The 16,950-nt window shown below is 40.7% G+C and overlaps 1 protein-coding gene across 3 annotated transcripts; it reads right to left on the minus strand.

Moving 5' to 3' along the window:
• Positions 1 to 219: 219 nt before the first annotated feature.
• FKBP9 (FKBP prolyl isomerase 9) lies at positions 220 to 16,889 on the minus strand. 3 transcript variants are annotated; one of them, XM_044454667.1, is made up of 11 exons: positions 15,968 to 16,889; positions 12,681 to 12,826; positions 9,892 to 10,081; positions 9,468 to 9,613; positions 7,199 to 7,388; positions 6,445 to 6,590; positions 4,428 to 4,614; positions 3,573 to 3,718; positions 2,679 to 2,842; positions 1,552 to 1,775; positions 220 to 930 (listed from the first exon to the last, which is right to left on the minus strand). In XM_044454667.1, the coding sequence occupies exons 1-10, from the start codon at positions 16,210 to 16,212 to the stop codon at positions 1,596 to 1,598; spliced, it is 1,740 nt and encodes a 579-aa protein (XP_044310602.1). In that variant the 5' UTR covers positions 16,213 to 16,889; the 3' UTR covers positions 220 to 930; positions 1,552 to 1,595. The 3 variants fall into 3 exon arrangements, with proteins under 3 accessions (XP_044310602.1, XP_044310596.1, XP_044310613.1); XM_044454661.1 differs by having other exon boundaries at positions 220 to 1,775; positions 15,968 to 16,888; XM_044454678.1 differs by having other exon boundaries at positions 220 to 1,775; positions 12,681 to 15,379; positions 15,968 to 16,099.
• Between the last annotated feature and the right edge of the window lie 61 nt (positions 16,890 to 16,950).

Raw genomic sequence — 16,950 nt, forward strand, 5'->3', positions numbered from 1 at the left:
GACCTTAGGGTCAGCATGCATGAGAGTCTCATCTAGACGGGTTACTAATTTCCTTAATAGTTCAAAATTCCCTTCCCCTCTCCAAAAGACTCTGTGAATGTGATCTGAGCCATGTGTCCTAGCCTTAGTTGTTCTTGGGTGCACAACCAAAATTTCAATCAAAATTGTTTAAGCCTCTCCCCATCCATGCTCACATACATGGCACTTTCTTACACAATGTATCTGTCAATGTTTTATTTAATAAAAATACCAGCATGTATCTCATTGAACAAATACTGATGGCATTATTAGTATTACAAAGTGTTTTTAAATACAAAAATTTTCAATAAAAGCTTTTAAAAGCGTGCCTGTTATAAAACTAGCACCATTGTACAGTTAAAGGTCTCGCTATATTTAGTGAGACTGTTTCCATTAATGCCACTGTAATTTTACATGCCAAACTTTTCACCTAGCTTCTCATTTTAAAGAATTAGTGACATCTAAAAAACTGATCTCATAGGTACCACTTCCCACAAAATTTAAAAAACAAGACTGCATTTGGAGTGATCATTTTGAAGACTTTTCTGATCCCTAAACTAGCTAATGTTGGCCATTTGGTGCTCCAGAACCACTCTCGATGCCTTTATCCGTTGGTGCCAAAGGGAAGGAACGTGTGGCTTGCAGGATGAAAATATTTCCCAGCCCTACTGGTGCAGACCCAGAGGTGGCCTGAGATTTAATCTGAAGGCTATTTCTAACTTCTTTGACCCACTTGAGGATTACCTGCCACTCAGAAATCAGGTGCAGTAGCCATATACTGCATATACACTTGAAGTATAAAGTGATGCATACTGCTTCATCTTTCTAGTATATATCCAGTCGCAACATTTGTTTGTAATACAAATTTACGGCACTGGTGAACAACAGGAGAAATTAGAAATCTGAGGATACCTAAAAAAAAAAAGTTGGATCAGCCATTTCTGCAACCTCCTTGTACAAGCTACAAACAAAATTTTAGAGAAACATAAATTCCTGGGCCCAGGAAAGCTTTCTATGGAACTATTACAACTGGATTTGACACTGGCTTTCAAAAAAATTATGGCAGTAGCTCTTGTATGAGAGGTCTTCATCTCCCCTTGACCCAACTATATTAGCTGAGCTTAGATAGGAGTATGTTTCAAACAACAGAAGGCAAGCTCACTTTCTTAATCAATGGTCATGGAGTGTGATACAGAAGCACATAGGTGGAAAGTAACAGACCAGTGCCAAGAAACACACATTACTTCAGCAGAAATATGGACATCTTTGTACTACAAACCCATCATAACATTCCAGGACATTTCCACAAACTTGTTTGTCGCTATAGAGCAGTGTTACCTTCTAAAGACTTTTAGAAGTCATGAAAGCCAATTGAAGAACTTAATGTTTATAATATAATTCCCATAAAGAGAAAATCTTCCATTACATACCCTTGCCTTAACCTACCTCCCACATACAAAGTACATGGGTATTCTTTTTCACTGTCCTAGCTTTAAGTGTAAACACATTTCAAAACACTTCTATGGTACATACACTCTAACAGCAGTTCAGCCCAAATGTTTAAAAAACAAATGAAACTACAGTTCATCATGTCCTTGTGGCTCCTGGTCTTTCAGTTTGAATTCTTCAGCAGTAATCTTGCCATCTCCATTTCTGTCCTGATTGGTGAACATATTTTTCACAATTGTTTCAGAATCAAAGCCAGGAGCTAGCTTTCCTTTGCCAGAATTGACTTGCTCATGGATATAGTTACTAAACTAGGATTAAAAGGAATAAATATTATAAATGGGTATTATTCAGTACCAACTGATTTAACCATTAAAAACTTCACACATTTGATATCTTAGGGGCTGAGCACATTCCCACATCTTCCTATAATGCTAAGGCCCAATGTGCACATTGGAATGGATCCAGACTTAGTCATGTTTAGATTACACCCACTGAAATCAAAGTGGACCTAATGAAATCAGTAAGCATAACTGATTAGAATGGGCCTCTAACCATGACTCAATCTGGATCATATCTTTCATGGTATGTGTGCCATCAAAGGGGCCAGCCCATGTATGGAATTATAGAGGTACTGCCGGCTCCCTTGGAATGAGAAGTAACCAAAAAGGAAGCCCCACCACACCAGCCAGAGCAGTATTTACATCCATTACTACAGTCTTGACAGTCATATGCCACAAAGATAATGTGCAGTGCCCCTTTACTGAAGTAGCGACTATAGGGATTTTGCAGCATCTCCCTCTTTTACAAAAGAAGCATGAATTGCTCTCTACCTTTGTAGAATGTTTGAAGCAGCTCCTGCAAAATTGTAGCATCTCTTTGGATAGGAATAGTTGTATCATTTCCCAACATGGTTCTGTCACCATATTAGTGTAAGTGTAAGCAATTAAAACAATTCATTAAGTAATTGTATCTTAATATATTGCTTAAAAGCAGCCATTCCCAATGTGGTATCCCGCAGGTGTTTTTAACTAAAAGTTCTGTCATCCCTGACAATTGGTAGTACTAGCTGAGGCTGAAGGCAAATGTAGTGCAAAAACAGTACTATGCTGGAGAAGCCCTCTTAAAGCAAGAGATTAGGGTGCTAATCCTCCATGTGCTGTAGTATGAGCTCACTACCACCCATTGGAGAATTGGTACTAGACAAATCTTACCTCTTCCAGAAGAACCTCTCCATTGTTATCCTTGTCAATTTCTTCAAAGAGGTTGGGAGAGACTTCATCATGCCATACAAACATATAGCCTTCAGGTAAGCCAGATACCAAGTCAAGCAGTTCAATGTTGAAAACTAGCACAGCACTTCCAGGCACTTCGCCTTCTGTTACAGTGCATGAAAAAAGTAAATATCCATCTTTATTATATGTGAACATTTTCACAAGTATTTGGAAGAGGAACAAAATCTTATACATTGACTGCCAGCATATGCAAGTTGTACAAGAGATAACAGATTTCAACCCCTGAAATAAAAGCAAAACGACCACCTATGCCCAAAAGAAATGTGAAAATTTTCTCTTGCACAAACATACCAAAGTGTTGTGATTATTTGTGCACTCAAGACTTAATGTGTGTACATGTCCTAATTCACATGCAATGCATACCACATTGCTTTATTATTTGAGGCTATGCTCCACATTGTGAGACAGAAACTTGATTCATTATGCACACATGGTAATATTACATGTTGATGATCAATGTTTTAGTCATTTTAAAAGTTTGTTGTTCAACACTACAGCAATTCACCACTTGCACAAAATGGAACATTATAGCTCTAAATAATTCTTGTGTATGACCTTGCATGCATGTTCTGTGCTACAAGCAGAAGGAATAAGGAGGATGTGCCACAGAGATGCCCATGGAACAATGTTTAAACAAAAGATGGCTTACAGAAGTAAAGTGGAACCCACAGCAGAGGAACACGAGAAATTCATCAATCAGTATAAATTTCTTTATACTGACTGATGAAATTAAATTACTATAAATCGGTGAACATAGATTTCTTAGATTTGGCCTCCTAAACACCTGGAGTATGTGGAGTGTTACACACTTACCAACTCCTGCCTCGCCATAACCAAGATGGGGTGGAATAATAACTGTTCTTTTTTCTCCAACACACATATCTCTGAGACCCATATCCATTCCCAATACAACTTGTCCAGAACCTAGAACTATATTATAGGTTTTGCCAAGAATGAACCTGCAAAAGAAAATAGTTTCATGGACTAGAATAAAAGTACCACATCCTTTCATCTTTCTGGCATTTCACTTTCCTCTTTTTCAAAGTGTATGTGGCTCCCTGTATTATTACTTTTGCTAAGATCACTTGCAAATGTGGCCAGAAAGGGAACTGGTTATAGTCTAGCTCAGCATTCCCATAATCCCTGACCACTAGCAACATTGGGTAAGAATTACAGTACAAATAATTTGCAGGGCACCATGCTGGGGAAGCACAGTCTAATTCATTCATTCATTCATTCATTCATTCATTCATTCATTCATATAATTTTGGGTATTTTTACCCCATCCAATATGTTGCAGGTCTCTGAACAACTTACAAGTCAAAATCCAATAAATACATATAAACCCAAATAATACAAAATAATCCACAACTGAGAATAAAACTATTTAATAGTTAAAATATTAAACATTAGAATTACGGAAAAATAAAAAGGTCTTGATCTGACACTGAAAAGCATATAACGTCGGCGCCAGGCCCACCTCTCTAGGGGGCGCATTCCATAGGCACAGGGATTCTACTATCCCTTCCTATCATACCATTCTCATACCTATTTTAAGTGAATACAAATAATACATAGGAATACGTAACCAGACTTTACTGACATGTATAAACTACTTTCCCTAGTTTCACACCTCTATAGTTAAGCAATGTCAAAGAATATACTTACGTTGAGTCTAACAAAGTGCCATCTAGGAGTGAGGCATTGTAGTGATACTTCAAGTAATCACCTTTCTTGCTCAGCACTGAGCAGTTGCTAGGCTTGTAATGGGTAGTAATAGCAACAGAATCTGAAGGATTGTGGAAGTCCATCACATGAATGTCAAAGACCAACACAGCAGAACCTGGAATCTTTCCTGTAATAATAATCACACAAAAAGAAGCTAGCCACTCTTTCTGATTAGATGTCCCATAAACTGGAGACTCAAAATATGTACTGCCCAAACAAATAAGACTTGCTTAACTGGACTTCTTAAGTTCATCCTGAATGGCATGGAATAGGCTTTTGAGATTTAAGGCATGCTATATTTTTCCATTTGCAAAAATCCTATATACAGCAGGACCCCCATATCCACTAGGGATAAGCCCTCTAGTGGGCCCTCTAGAGGATGCCTGAAATGGCAGATAGCAGCAGACACTACAGTGTCTAAGGGGTAAGGGGCATATGAGATACTTGGCAACTACATTATCAGCTTTTCTTTTGTCTGGGAGCATGAGTGCAGTGATAAGAATTTAACAGAACCAGAAAGATTTAAGTGGATGAAATCATTATCTTGTATTGGGTTAACCTGCAGCTAAAATCTACTACAAGCTTTTAGGCTTTACAGATAACAAGGCATAATGTGTGCCCTGGGCATTTTGAGTAACAAAATCACTCAGGAACTTCGTGTTTATTTTGCACCTCCATGTTAAAATCTGTATTATACTGTGAAAGAGATCCACAAGTCACCAATTCTACCATTGCTACAGAAGTCCACAAAAAGGCTTGTACATGAATCCTCTTTCAACAATTCCATAACAGCTAAAAGCATTTTTACATCTCAATACTTTCAGTAGTGCTTCTTTCCACTGAGGGATCAAGTAAGATCCCAGCATCTTCCCTGTACTGTGTTTCTCCCTTGTTTAATCAAAGCTGTACACAGTATGTTTCTGGTACACATATTTCTCTTGTTGTTACATGGGCCAGACTTGGAATTTCAAAACCTTATCATCAGGTTCATTTATACAGGACAATCCTGCCTGAAGGGTAGGAATGCTCAAGTGTCAGAGCCTCTGATATATCCAAAGTCCTGCTGAGTTCCTGCTATCAGGACAAAAGTGCAGGAGAAGCTCACGCCTTCTTCCTTCCTTTCCTCCTTCCTTCCCAGCTTCAGAGGTTGGGGGGTTGATCTATTTTCCTCTCTTTGCATGCACAGTTAGAGAAATTATTTGTACCAGCTTCAGGGCTTTAGCTGCATTGGAAATAAGGCCCCAGTCTTTGCCCTTTCCTGCTTTTTTAATCCCTCTTCATTTCAGAACTCAAACATGAGGAAGGGCAACAGAAGTTTCCACAGGATCTGGATGGATCCATGGTTGGATCTTCCTCTCTGAGGGTGGACCTTTCTTTCCAATCCCAGAAGATCCAATCTCTTTTATGGCCCCTGGGATGTCCTCCTGAAAGCCAGATGATTGCAACCTAAAATAATTTTCCCACCACTACAGAGGTAAATAACCACAATTGTGCCTGGCTAATACTATGATATATCTTCCTTAGATTAATATTATTTTTGGAAAATACTTCTAAAATTAATAATATTTTCAGATATGTAAAACATTAATTATTCATTCATCATTATAGGCATCTGGTATATGGAAAGGTGGGACAGACTGTCCATCAAACCTATAAGCAAAGACTTGGCTAGACAGCTGACAAATTTGCAGTATCCTGACCTTCACTTATGTGGTTTGTACATCAAGTCAATCCAGTGGATTTAGTCCACAGGTGACTGAATTTGGGTTATTGTGATATCCAAGCCCATCTACATGATACTGTAGGATTACAGCAAGCCTAAGTAAAACCCTGATGGAAGCATCACACACATGTATCATGTACTACATTAGTCCTTAAAACTTTAAAATAAAAAAGCAGAATGACTGAACTGCACAATCCTTATGAAAGAATGTGTTAAATTAAAAGCTGCACTCACCTCTTCCCTCTTCTCCATACCCAAGATGAGGTGGAATAATTATTCTCCTCTTCTCTCCAACACATACACCAAGCAAGCCTTCGTCCATCCCAGCAATCACATAACCTTTCCCAATGTAAGTATCATATGTTCGATTCCGTGAGTAGCTACAGAAAAGACATTGCTTTATTGAGACCACTATCAGTACACATGTATACTTAGTACCACCGCAAAAAAAATAGGACCTCTTATAGGTACAATCCCCACAACCCCTCCCCTGGCAATTTAGATAACATGTTTATCCTCCCTCCCTCCACTCTCAGTAACTTAGGGGGAAAAAGGTTATTGATATAAGACTTGTTGTCTTCTAGATGTTTTGGTCCACAACTCCCTTCAGCCCTAGCCTGCATGAACACTGTAGGTCAAAATATCTGGACAGCCACAAGTGGTTCACCCCCTGTATAATGGACCTTCTGATAGTAAAAGTAGCAATCCAATCAAACAAGGAGCAATGACATGATTGAATTTGGCACATTTATTATTTTAGTCTATTACTGTGAAGAGAAAAGTTCATGACAAATCCCCTCCAGTTTGACTAGGTGAAATGAAGGTTCTATTTTTGGAAAGAGGCTCTCTCAATATGTATTCATGGTTGAAGACATTTACAGGCAGCCTCCGCAGAGCTTTTAAAACAGCTGACAAAAAACAGCTAGAAGCTACTAAGGACCCATGCAGGAACAGGAAGCAAAAACTGTAGTTGTAGTAACCTGGGTACCTGCAATCAAACAATGTGCCATCCAGAAGGGTACCATTATAGTGATATCTAAGGAAGTCCCCAACTTGGCTTCTGCGTTCACAGGATTCAGGCACATATTGCTGTTCCACAGTGATGCTGTCCTTGGGGTTGTGGAGATCTATGAGGGCCACATCAAAAACAAGAGAAGCCTGACCAGGAATTTCTTTGCCTGTAAGCAATGCAAACAACAGGCAATTATCAGTGCAATATTTCAGAAAAAAAATCAAGCCAACCCCACAAATATATACATGCTTCAATTAAGAGAATGATCCTAAGACACCTAGACTTTGAGGCTCCATGGGATCATTTGGATTCTTGGCTCCAAGATCAGACACATTTCTCAGGGCTGGGAATAAACCCTCTTGCACTGTCCCCTTGCAAGCAGCATGGAAAGCACTGTATCAGTTGCTCTTCAAATAACCGGGGGTGAGGGAGAAATTAGCAGCCAGGATATGAGGTGTCCTGAAGCTTCTCCAGCCTCCTCATCCCACTCCAAAATGCACTGCTAGACTGCTGATAATCACCTCCAATGCTCCTCCCATTCTGCATTGATAAACGTGAGCCTGGGAGTTCAGGAACTTAGGTTCATCATCGTAAAATCAACCCCTAAGTCAGTATAAAGATCCAGAAAAATTCAAGCTAACCCAACACATCAATTCCATGCTAACCTAATTTTGCTGATTCCCCCTCTACCAGTTCTTAAACAATGTCCTATTAATTAGCATAGGATAAACTACTTCACATAACCCTACAGGTTATTTTAATTATGCTTGCAGCCCATTTCTAGGTATGTTCACCTCAGAAGTTTCATTGTGATCAAAATTACCATTCCAGGAAAGTATGTTCCTCTCTAAGCACTTTCACTGCACATGGATCATAAAAAAAGTAATTCTTCCAATGATATGTTTCAAGGTCCCGCTACAATATGAGTCAGTAATTCTGAATTACATTAACAAGGTAAGAAATACTGAAAAGGTCACATATGGTCAGATCCAGCAGGAACACCATTTAAGCAGGGCTCAAAAGGGCTTGTTATTCCCTCTGTGGCTTAAATAACATGCAATTATTCTTCAAGCATATAATTATTTATTTATTTATTTATTTATTAAAACATTTCTATGCCGCCCCATTCGCCGAAGCCTCGGGGCAGCTCTCAACATAAGACAAAGTACAAATATAACAATATAACAATATAAAATAAATAACAATATAAAAGATCTCCAGGTTTATCAATTATAAAAAGCAACCATAACAAGTACCATTGATAAAAACCACTTCTGTGCCATTTATTCTTGCATTTATTAAATAACAGAATTTTTAAGCCCTCCTTACAGACATTTCAAATATTAAAAAGCACACTTTTCATTCAGCTCACTATATTATGGGGTGGCCATACTTGCTCAATGCCAGAGCCACGTATGGTAACCGTCACGTTTTGAGGGTGTCCATGGGTGGTGATGGCAGGCGGCTGCCCACAGCAAGTGCCAAGCCACAAAATAAGTTCAAAGAGCTGCATGCAGCTCCTCAGCCTTGGCTTTGCCACCCCTACTACATAATACAATATAATGCAGTACAGTGCAGATTATCAGTTGCTCATTACAGGCCCTTCATGAAAACAAATTAACTTATCAACTGCTGTATTTCCATTTTCTCTGCTCCTGCTTTTCAGCAGCCTAGTCTAAGGATATCTTTAGCATGAGTTAACATGCCCCAACAATCTCCTCTCCATGCCAATAACCTTCACTTCCATTAACGTGTACAACCAACTGCTGCAATTTGGTTACAGTAATGGCTATTATCAGAGCCTTATCATATCATGAAATACCATGAAACAGCAGAAAATACCTTTTACCAGGAAAAAATGAGACTATTCACACATTCCAAAAGAATGTGCAAGAATTGTTCCAATCCAGGACACTTCTTGTCCCAAATCTTATAATCGGTATGCTCTTGTGGAAAAGGGATAAGAAAATTTAAAACAATGTTCTTTTGCCAACAACAGCCTTATTATTCTGTCAGTTAACTAGCTAGAAACAAACATTAAAAGAAAATGGTAAATAAAACTTTCTTCACCTATAAATAGATTTTTTTAAAAAGTTCAAGAGCCAATCAATTATGTTTATTGATTGGTCAGCTGCTTTTGACTAAAAGAAAATCACTGTGAATTCACATTCTGTGGAAAAATCTTATGTTGATTTAAGTGTTGAGATCATCTTTGTAAATGAAGATAAACAAAGCTGGTATTTACCATCTCCCTCTTCTCCATATGCCAGGAAAGGCGGTACTGTGATTATGCGCTTTTCTCCTACACACATTCCAAGGAGACCTTTGTCCATACCAGGAATTAGCCAACCAATTCCCACATAGGTGTCATATGTTCGCATCCTATTATGACTGAAAATATGGGTACACACCAGTTATTTTTACTCAGTATCTTCATTTTAGCACTGGGAGCTAAAGCAATATTGGAAATCTTGGAGAGGGGAGAGTCAACACAAACAGAAACTGATAGCACTTGTTATACACAGTGTTACATATCTATGAAGGTATAAAACAACAAATCAGTTACACAAAAGCAAAGATGTTTTCATTTCAAATTAATCACTTACTATCCTTATTACTCTTGCTACTCTAGAAAAAACACGAACAAACAAACAAAAAATAGACTTTACCTTGAGTCAAACAGTGTTCCATCGAGAAAAGTCCCGTTGTAATGGTATCTAACAAAGTCAGACACCTGAACTGTCCTTGAACAATTTTCTGGCTTGTGATAAGTATGAATTTGAACTTGGTCATCAGAATTCCAAATATCAATCAAAAGCACATCAAAATGAAGTACTGAATCTGGAGGAATTACACCAGCTGTAAATGCAAAATATATTAAAATAACTCTATTACTTAACCAAATACTAGTATAAAGGTCACACTGGGCTGCAGGCAGATTTAGGCATACTGGCAGAAGCAGACTTTACCACCCTTTCCTCTCCCTCCAGGTCCATGCAAAAATGCAACAAAAATACAATGCAACTCTAAACATATTATTATTATTATTATTATTATTATTATTATTATTATTATAACATTTCTATGCCGCCCCTTCTCAGAAGACAATTCTCATTTAATCTAAATTACTCCCAGGTAAAAGTCTGTAAGACTGCAGCCTTACCATACAATCATATGAATGTTCAGATAGAAAAAATATATACCAGCATCCCCCAGACTTTTTTTTTTGTCTAAATATACATATGATTGCACCCTGAATTAACTCTTTAAAGTAGTAATTTTATAAATTGAGAGACAAAGAACTCTTACAGCATTGCTGTATTTTAGATCTTTATATCCTGCCTTATCCTACTGGCCGAGAGAGCATTTAAATCACAACTGAAGTTACAGCACCTACTATTAATAAAATAAAATACAAAATTACAAGCAAGGGCAATGTTGCATTAATGTAAGCATCAGAAGAATAAACAAAAAGGTCAACAGTGAACCATAAAAGTCTTCTTCCCAGACAGAACTCTCTAGTGAACTACAAGCTTCTGGTTTCCAAATGATCTTGGTGGGTTTCATTTATATGCTTGTTCCTATAGCTTCTGTAGATAAATCAGAGATGCAAATTTTGGGAAACTTCTCAAGATGGACAATTTAGCTCTCCCACACAATAAAGTTAAAAGTTAAAAAGACCAAATGCTTTTCATTTCCTTACATATATCCAGAAATGGCAACCGAGGCAGAAAAGGATATTGCAGATGCTTCTGATACACAGCAATTAGGGATGTTTCATGAGTAACAAATGAATAGACCAAAAGGGGGAGCAAGAGGACAAATTCAAGAGGATTTTTAGTAGCCAAAGGCCAGCCCACCCTGGGATAATTCACCCATGGGTGCTGTTACATTGTGCCATGAGCCCAGCTTAACAGGAACATGAACCTAAGTGACAGGAGTTGTTTGAGGGTCAGAGAACTCAACTAACCCATGGCTTGATTTAGGGTTGAGGGCTCAAATGTCTCCTGCCACCTAGGTTTGCACAGCACACACACACAGAGCAAGCCATGTGCCAGTTGGCACCATACAAAAATGGCACCCAGAGGTCAATGCAACAGCCCCTATGTGTAAACTAACCCACACTGGACTGTTTTAACGAACGTGTAACCAGACTCCAATTGGAGAGCACATAATGGCAAGAAGAGCTGTGCCATCCTCATTGCCATCCTTCCTAAATGTGTGACAAAAAGAACTGCTGTTATACATGAAAAGGATCTTGCAATGCCAAGGAGTTACCCTTTAGAAGATGTTCCTTCTGTATGTCTGTGCTTTTCAATGCTCAGGATTTACCTCCTTCCAATTCTTCCCTCGCATAATTCTGCATCAGATGTGGCATCATTCCCAAAACAAAGACACACAAGAATTCCCTGCCCACAGAGGAGGTTATATGTTGTGCCTCTGGGCTTGCCTCTTCCCAGTTAGAAAGTACCATTAGATCACCAAGCATGTAGAAATGAATTTGAGTGGTCTTCAATGGGGGTGGTAGAGAGGGAATAATTCTCCATCTACTATACTCTAAAACAATGGTAGACAGTCTGTGGCCCTCCAAACATTTTGGCCTACAACTCCTCTCACCACTGGCTATGCTGGCTGGGGCTGCTCAGAGCTTTAGGCCAAAAATGCCATCAGGAGGACTATAAGTTGCCCATCCCAAATGCAAACCTCTGGAGCGGTCAGAAAGACACATGGCTCCAATTTTAATTCAGAAAAAAGGTGTGCCTCAGCTATTAAGACATTTGGGAAACAATCAGCCTGAAGCTTGGTTTGACTTTCCACTATGGCAGTGTCCCAGGTCATCACTGTTGAAGAACCACATTATACTAATTTTGGAACCCACACTGGACATGAAGAACAATATATACAGAAACGAGAATCATAACTTCAACTGCACAAAGGAAATCACTGCAGATTTTGTCATACTATGTTCTCTACAAAATTTATCACTAGAAGTTTACTTCTCTTAAATGAAGGACGTTTTCCAAAAACCTAAGAACTGCAAGAGGAAGGAAGCTTCAACCTCCTAGACAACAACTGTACCTAGTCATTCCACTCCTGCCTATATTAATCAGAACTCTTTAATTGTATTGATACTACACACCTGTGCACATACATATGCCAATGCAAATAGAGCAAGATTGGATTCATTGGCCCTACATCTGACTTGTGTGTTTCTCAGAAGCTTGGAGCATCTAATCAAAATACAAAATTTGTGAGCAGGGGAGCACTGACCTGAATCCACTTCCTTCTCATCTGTACATTCAGATCCACAGGTATGTCATATGAATACCACTAGTACTCACATGAAACCCACAAGAAGAAACCCACACATGAAACTTTTTGCAACCTTTGTTTTAAACTCCCCCTTTGAACAGGCTACTTTGTTTTCTTCATTTGTATGCAGCATCCTCATACTTACAAACTCCTTCACTCCCATAGCCAAGATGTGGTGGAATTTTTACAAATCGCCTCTCATTCACGCACATGCCAAGAAGTGCTTTGTCCATTCCAGCAATGAGCTGGTTTTTACCCACAAACACATTGAATGTGGAACCTCTGTCATAGCTAGAAAGAGATAAGATATTTTACTTGCATATTCCTTTGCAATTCATTTAAATCTTATTCATACATGTCATTGAGGCTGAAAATGTTTACCCTTTCCTCAGCCCTATCATGGCTAATAGTTGTTGAAAGACCAATCCTCCATGAATTTGTCTAACTCATAGGCTTTGAAACTGTGGTGCATAAATTTCTAGGGATCCATGAGTTCCACTTAAGTGATTTAAAGGAAGGTTACAAAACAAGCAAGAGAATCTGTACTTGACCATGCAGCTTTTTAACAATAGAGATCCAGCCCTATTATTTTTGTATTACAGTACTGGTACATTCTACTAATTTTCCTTTAAAAATGTACCAGTTAAAAGAACTCTTCTCAGAGCCCTCAAGTCCAAGCACAGGATGAATAGTGATACTGACTTGACAAACATTTACTTGACTTTCCAGACCTTTGACCACAAAGACAGGCTTCATCCCCTTAGAAAGCCATGGCTGTGATCAGTAATGAGTTATATGCTGTAACGCGTAGTTTATTTACAGTGTCATGCTATTCATGTCTACTCAGAAGTCCCATTGAATTCAATGGAAGTTACTCACAAGCAAGCATGCATAACAGAAGCATTTTTGGCCTAAGCACCAAACTGCTCCAGACCAAGACACTGAGGGTTATATTCCAGCAGTAAGGTCGTTGCTCAATGTCGGTGGAGTCTCTGATTGCATGCAATCCCTCCCACAAACATATTTTCACTTGCACACATGTTCACCCTTCCCAGTCCCACCCCCTCAACTCCATGCATATTAGCTGAGGGAACAGATTTGCTTAATGCAATGCTGCTTCTGATTGGAGGTAAGCACTTTCCCCTCCTCTGAATGGAAGAACAACTCTTGGTGCTAGGACAGGTGAAAGTGTGTATGCTCATTCTGCAGAAGATAAGCCCCTTCCCCACTTGCCTTGGGGAAACAGCTTATTTCTGATCTGCTGCCAAATTAAGCCTTTTTCCCCTCTCTATTTTGGTGCTGGAGCAGGTGAAAGGGATAGGCACTGGGGAGAAGGACCCAAATGTGGAATCCCTGCAAGCTGTGTTTCATGTCCAAAACAGAGGTTCCCCATTCCTGATGTGTAGCACTGCATGGTAAGCAATTTTCCAAGTGTCCTAGTAGTTTTCCAGTGGTTTATGAAAAAACAAACAAACAAATACAGTACATTTTTATTCAGACAGAATATGCTGCTGAAGTAGGTTTTAATCTGGTAGGTACCATTTTTGCCCTCTTATTAATATGTTTTAGTTATAATGTTTACTGGAATTGTTTTTATTTTATGAGTTTTAACATTTTAATTGCTGTTTTATCTGAATTCCATCATTACCTGCCTTAAACACCAATTTTAACAGAAAAGCAACGTAAAATTAATAAATATAGACATGCAAATGTAAATCTTTGTTTAAAAGTCATGAAAGCTAGCTAACTCTAACTGGATTACTGGGCACAGGTCTAGCTGCCCCCTCTCAAAAGGGTTGCAAAAGATGCAAGAAAGTACAACTATCATGGTCAAGAGACTGGAATGTCATTCCTACAAGGAAAGCTTGAAGCAGGACATGGAAGTTCTTTTGCCCAAAGGTTCAATTTAATTTTACAGAAACTCTCAGCATTCATTCTTCCAGCAGATAGCATATTTTCATTTAGAGCATTTACTGCCATGCACCTAAGCAAAACTGAGCAAAAGCCAGGAAAACAATGAAACATCAAAACTGGGGAAAGAGAGGCACAGCCATATGAGAATCCCAAGGCAGCCAGATTTGGGTCTGAGAAAAAAGCATACAGGGTATCTTTGTTATGAAAAATAGTAGGACCATGATGTTGAAAAGTCAGACAGAGTTCTTTTCACCCTCTGACAAACAACGGAAGTCAGAAATTCTTGATACAATGAACACGTAGTTGATTAAGGACAAAAAAGAATCTTCATACGTAATTATTCACTGTTGCACAAAGGTGTACTTTCTCCTCTGTTGAATGCATCATGCTAATATAAGCAAATTGTAAGCAAATCTTTTAAATCAGTACTTATTCAGGGAATTATTTGGCATATATGTAACCATGGCTTAGGACAGATACTCTTCTAGAATAAGATAGAGAATATACAAATCTAATTTCTGAAAAAATGAATATTCTAAGATGTCTTGAATTTTGCCAAAAAACTATTTTCACACAGAACAGTCAAGTTAGTGTAAATGATTATATGGGAACTTTTGATGATCTGCACTACATCTGTTAACCAGATCACTTCCTCAGTTGAAATGGTTGGCTTTTCCTTTTACCTTTACTTACCACAGGCAAATCCTGGCACATAGTCTAACATGATGATACAGTTAGATGCATTCTACACCCGACTTGTAGGAACACACATGGTGCATCCATGATACAGTGAAAATCAGTCTGTCTTCCGGGTCCATAGAGACCAAAGAAGAGCCCTACTGGATCAGGCCCAGGGTCCAGCTACTCCAGCTTTACGTTCACACAGCGGCGAACCCCTGGGAAACCCATATTGAGCGTGAGAGCCCCCTCCTGCATATGAAATGGAGTGTGTTCAAAATTATATCCATTCCAAATATATGCATTCATACAGAAATACAAAGGTAGAACAAAAGTGCCTTTATTGTATTGCATGAATCAGTGCCCCACTGCTTCCCGCACTGGGGAAAGTGATGCAGCATCTTCGCAGGCACAAGCATGCACATCTTTTATCCAGATTGCAACCCTGAGAGCAGCCCCTTGTCACATGCATCTTAGGGAATACTGAAACGCTGGGAAGGAGGCATTCCCCGGAGGGCTGTTCCCTGGAATTTCTCCCACAGCTGCCAACATAATCAAGACTTCACGTTCATGCAGCACTCGGTATCGCCTGATCCGAACGAGCCGGGCAGGGCTCAGGTGCGGGCTAGGGGATTTCCTCAGACCCTCCTCGCCCGGGAGAAGCACGGCAGGGATCGAACCTCGGATCCTCATGCAAAGCACGTGCTCCTCCACCGAGCTATCGCCCCCAAGCTGCAAGCCAGCGCGCACCTCCCTGGAAGTAAGAGAGCCCCCGAGGGGGCTCGTCTCGTTTGCGGCTCCCCTTCCCCCGGGTCGAGCAGCTATGAGGCCGGGGGCTACCTGGAGTCGAACTTCCTGCCGTCGGGGAAGGCGCCGTGGTAATGGTAGCGCACGAAGTCGCCGGAGCCGACGGTGCGCGGGCACTGCTGGGGCACGTAGTTGCGCTCGATGAACACGTCCTTGCCGTCCCAGGGGGTCTCCGCGGCCGGCACCGGCGGAGCCTGACACGCCACGCAGCTCACTAGCAAAGCGAGCAGCAGCGGCGAGCAGCAGCGACGGCGGCGCGTCCTCTGGCCCGACGGCATTCCTGGCCCTTCCGCAGCCAAGCTCGAGTGCGAGGAATCGAGTCAAGGGGCGCCCCGCCGAAATCCCGGCTTCCCAAAGCTGCAAACGTGGAGAGGGGGCTGGGTATCGGAGGACGCAAATAAAAATCCCGGCCCCTTCTCCTCTCGCAACTGGGAGGAGCCAGCCCCAAGGAGAGCGGCACCCAGCTTCCCTCACATGCAAGAGAAGGGCTCGGCGGGCTTCCTGGCCGACGCGGTTAGTTCGGGGCGTGACGCCGCTTGTCTGTGCGTGTGAACGGCATGAACCATGAAGCCCTGCTGCAAAGCCGCGCACGACGAGAAGGCCCTCCAAATCGTACAGAGGGAGAGGAGGGAGGCGGATGACCAGACAACGAACGGGCTAGAGCTTCCAGTTCGTCTGCTGCTTTCCCCCTCGGGAGAGCTCTCTCCTCCCCTTGCTACGTGGCGCCCCCGCTCCTCTCCAACCCAAAGCCATTGCAAAAGTTCAGTGTTCCCTCAGGCGCAGGAGGACCGGCTATCCTTTTCCTCTTCGCTTGCCTGACGCACGCGGGCAAATCCGCCGCGACTAGCGGGACTTCTTCCATTGCTCTTCGTGGCGGGAAGCGGTGGAAGGCGGGCCCAATTGGCCGCTAGGAGTGGCTGGGCCAACGGGCCGCGTCGGCTTGCTGTTTCTTCGTATTCTCTTCAATAATGTAATAATGAGAGGAAAAGAGAGATAATGAGGACTGACTGGAAAGA

The sequence above is a fragment of the Varanus komodoensis genome, unplaced genomic scaffold, assembly GCF_004798865.1.
Source record: "Varanus komodoensis strain SLA01 unplaced genomic scaffold, ASM479886v1 scaffold10, whole genome shotgun sequence".
Lineage (NCBI taxonomy): Eukaryota > Metazoa > Chordata > Lepidosauria > Squamata > Varanidae > Varanus > Varanus komodoensis.